Here is a 3,943-nt window from a genome sequence, read left to right on the forward strand (position 1 = left end):
AAAACTTTTCTGCAATGTTATGTTCAAATATGCAAATTAGGCAGTATCTAATAAAAAGGCATATTAATCGCATTTAACCTATGAATATATATATTTTTTTCTTTTTTCTTAAATATATACATTCATATATATATACATTTATATATATATATATATATATATATATATATATATATATATATATATATATATATATATATATATATATATATATATATATATATATATATATATATATATATAATGTATATATATATGAATGTATATATTTAAGAAAAAAGAAAAAATATATATATTTAATAAAAAAAATGTATTTAAATATAAAATAAATTATATAAATATATATATAAAGTATATTCGTGCAAATGTTTTACATGAGATGAGTGAGTGTGTATTTATATATACATAATAATTATACACAGTACAAGCACATATATTATGTAAACACAAACTTTTATTTTGGATGCGATTAATCATGACATACGTTTCTGTTTGATGTTATTAATCACGATTAATCAATTTGACACTAAAACACACACACACACACACACACACACACATACATATATACATACATCCACTAGTCCCACAACAGTTATGTTTATTATTACTATTTACTGAGTAAGTAGTGTATTAAGTTTCATGTCCAAATCCTGATCCTGGTTTATTTTGCAATAATCACTGACTGACTCGCTGTATTTAATCTCTTATATATACTTATATACCAGCATTTGGATCAGGAATGTTGGGCTGTTTTCTACATTACTGAGCTGTTTTCCCTTCTAAACCCATGAGGGAAAGTCTGTAGACATGGCTATTTTGCCATGTTCAAGTCTCTAACCCCAACACAACGTGTTGCACTTCCTCTTCGGGTCAAAGAGTCAGAGCACGGCTTCCTGAATGTCATTAACAGCAATCCTTCTCCCAAATTTACCTACTGCCTGAGTCTCACAAATCCCAGGTTCCTGCAGGTTCCTTCATGATGCCTTTTGCAGGACACAGCTGGCATCTCTAATGGCCTTCTCGGCGGCGCGCTGACCCTTGCCAGGGCCGGCTGAGGACTGTTTGCTCTCATCAGCAGATAATCCACCTGTTGATGAGCTGGATTTGCTTTGATCCTCCTCTAGCCGCTGGGCCCTTCGCAGTCTTAGACGCCTCTTGACTGCATCCTGGTTCTTAGTGGAAGCAGCTGATTGGCTGTTCGCATGCTTTGATTGGCAGATGTTCTCGGAAGCATGTGATGAGTGAACTGATGGACTACCTTCCCTTTGCCCCGCCTCCTTCCTCGCTAGCCTGTCAGAACCAAGCTGGGCTTGATTGACAGGTAGCAGTGGTTTGTGGGGCTCTGTGATGGTACTCAGCGGGGAGCGTTCTGGTGACTCCTGCCAACAAACCTTTGCTTTTCTTGGATACATCTCGGCAGACTTACAGCCTGCCACTTTGGCCTCCTGAGCGCATTTGATCTTCTGCCGCTGTGCCTCTCTCACCTCTAGGGGGAGCTCTAGCGGGGCAAGTTTCAGAGGGCGTCTCGGAGGGAGATTCTCAGCTTCTTTCTCTCGCTCTGAGGGCTGAGCAGGATCTCTACCTTGATCCAGTGTGGAGGAGGAAGAGGAGAAGGAGGAGGAGGAAGAGGAGAGCGTCAAGCGACAGGACTCCTCAGCATGTGTCGGTAACAGATGGAGGGCAGGTGTGCGTGAGAGACGGCCCTTTTTAGACACCAGCTGAATTCCACAACCACTTAGATGGATCATCGCATTTTTCCCCTGGCTGGTCAAACTTTCCCGAGTCTTTAACACACACACACACATGCAAAAGTGTGATTTACATGCAGTTTTCAATGACACATTTTTTTTATGGAAAAGTCTGCCAGTGGAAAGTTTAGATAGACCCAACTGAACTTTTTCATACATTTCATACATCATACATTATATATATATATATATATATATATATATATATATATATATATATATATATATATATATATATATATATATATATATATATATATATGTATATATATATATATATATACATACATACATACATACATACATACATACATACATACATACATACATACATACATACATACATACATACATACATACATACATACACTGTTACTACATAATTACATTTACATTTGTGTATAATTAAAGAATGAGTAGATATCTCCACATTTTCATTGGTATTGTATATAATTTTATTTAATTTACAATAAAAAAAAATCATGTTTACACTAGGGAATATATTTATATTTCATTTGCAACTACTTACAAAAATCATTGTAGCATTTGATCAAATTAAATAAATGGGTACATGTTTATTTAATTTTATCAAATACTACAATGATTTTTGCAAGTAGTTGCAAATGAAATATTAATATATTCCCTAGTGTAAACATGATTTTTTTGTTGTAAATTAAATAAAATGATATACAATACCAATGCAAATGTGGACATACCTACTCATTCTTTAATTATACACAAATGTAAATGTAATTATGTTACAAGTTAAACATGACTATTGATATTTTCTCTTTATTATGATCTTTTTTTTCTTTACATTCCTTTACATTACAGCACAGAGTGTTTTATTACTAATTTAAAAAGACACCGGATTCATTCCAAAAGTGGAGTATATGCAGTTATTTTTGTAATAAAAATAAAAATTTCAGTCACAACTGAACAGATGAATAGAATAGAATGCTTAAATACTCACAGCTGATGCCATTATTTCCTCTGTGTGTTTTTGCCGAATCATCAGGCCGTGCGTTTGTGTTTTCCTCTGTCCTGCACGAGACTGTGACTTTGCAGAGAGAGAGAGAGAGAGAGAGAGAGAGAGAGAGAGAGAGAGAGAGAGAGGTTGCATTATACTGACAACTGTCTCAGTGATTGACAGTAAGATCCTTATGAGGATTGGGGTCAGTGTGCAGGTGTCTTTTGATCTCTGCTGATGTCAAAGCCACTTCACACACACACACACACACACACACACATACACACACAAACCCACATACCCGCATGCCTTCTTTCCTTTGATTGACACACATTTTGTTTTCATATGTTTAGTAGAAAAGTGATTATTTTGTTAGCTGGCACTAGATGGCGCTACAGACTGCGGCCTCAAACGTGCATGACTGTGTGGAATGGAACTTCAGCTTACTAAATGCTGCACAATGTACACTGCCTACAATTTTGGTAAAAAGTACTATATGTTTAACATTACGGTTATCAATTTATATTAAATCAGAGAGTTGGGTACTTATGAACGATGCACTCAGGTGAACTTTACGCAAACTTGATGAGAAGTCTGACATTTTAGACTCTGAAATTTTGGTAACACTTTATTTTACAGTGTCCTTGTTACATGTAGTTACCATAGTAATAACAGTAAATAATGCATAATTACATGCAACTAACCATAAACCAAGCCTAATCCTAACACTAACCCTATAGTAATTAATATTACCCAGTACTTAAATACATAATTACATTGTAACAATGACACCTTAAAATAAAGTGTAACCAAATTACAGTCGAACCCACATCATATGTAATATGAAAGAAACCCCCCCCATAAAATTAAGATAACAAAACAATAAACTAACTCGCTTAGACTCCACTCAAACTCGTCAAGGTGGACCCAACACTGTTAAATCAACTGGATTAATTAGCATTGTTTGATTTCAACAAATATTGAGTCGATTTAGATCGTAAATACTTTTGGAATTGAAAGAAAAGGTCAAGTTGAGCATATTGTATTGTGAAATACAGAATTCCCTGAATTATTCTGCATAATTCTGACATTTCTGAATTCTCTGTCTGGATAAAACAACAGATACAATCTAAATCGACACATGTGGAAATGTAAAGCAAGCAAATGATCCCCGGTTTGGCGGTCTTACTCTCTATTTGTGAGGCGGAATGAGATATCCAGT

General features: G+C 34.8%; 1 protein-coding gene across 1 annotated transcript; it reads right to left on the reverse strand.

Moving 5' to 3' along the window:
* Window positions 1–438: 438 nt before the first annotated feature.
* Window positions 439–2,795, reverse strand: LOC307134420 (uncharacterized protein). Its single transcript, XM_079830145.1, has 2 exons — window positions 2,725–2,795; window positions 439–1,787 (listed from the first exon to the last, which is right to left on the reverse strand). Exons 1-2 carry the CDS (start codon window positions 2,764–2,766, stop codon window positions 978–980), a joined length of 852 nt encoding a protein of 283 aa, XP_079686271.1. The 5' UTR covers window positions 2,767–2,795; the 3' UTR covers window positions 439–977.
* Between the last annotated feature and the right edge of the window lie 1,148 nt (window positions 2,796–3,943).

This window comes from Gobio gobio (genome assembly GCF_949357685.1).
Source record: "Gobio gobio genome assembly, chromosome: 11".
In the NCBI taxonomy this organism is placed as follows: Eukaryota; Metazoa; Chordata; class Actinopteri; order Cypriniformes; family Gobionidae; genus Gobio; species Gobio gobio.

Excerpts from the sequence above, each read along its gene's own strand:
- LOC307134420 (XM_079830145.1), bottom strand. The coding sequence starts at position 2,766 with ATGATTCGGCAAAAACACACAGAGGAAATAATGGCATCAGCT. Across the intron at positions 1,788-2,724 it reads AGGAAATAATGGCATCAGCT|ACTCGGGAAAGTTTGACCAG; the intron begins GTGAGTATTTAA and ends TGTGTGTTAAAG.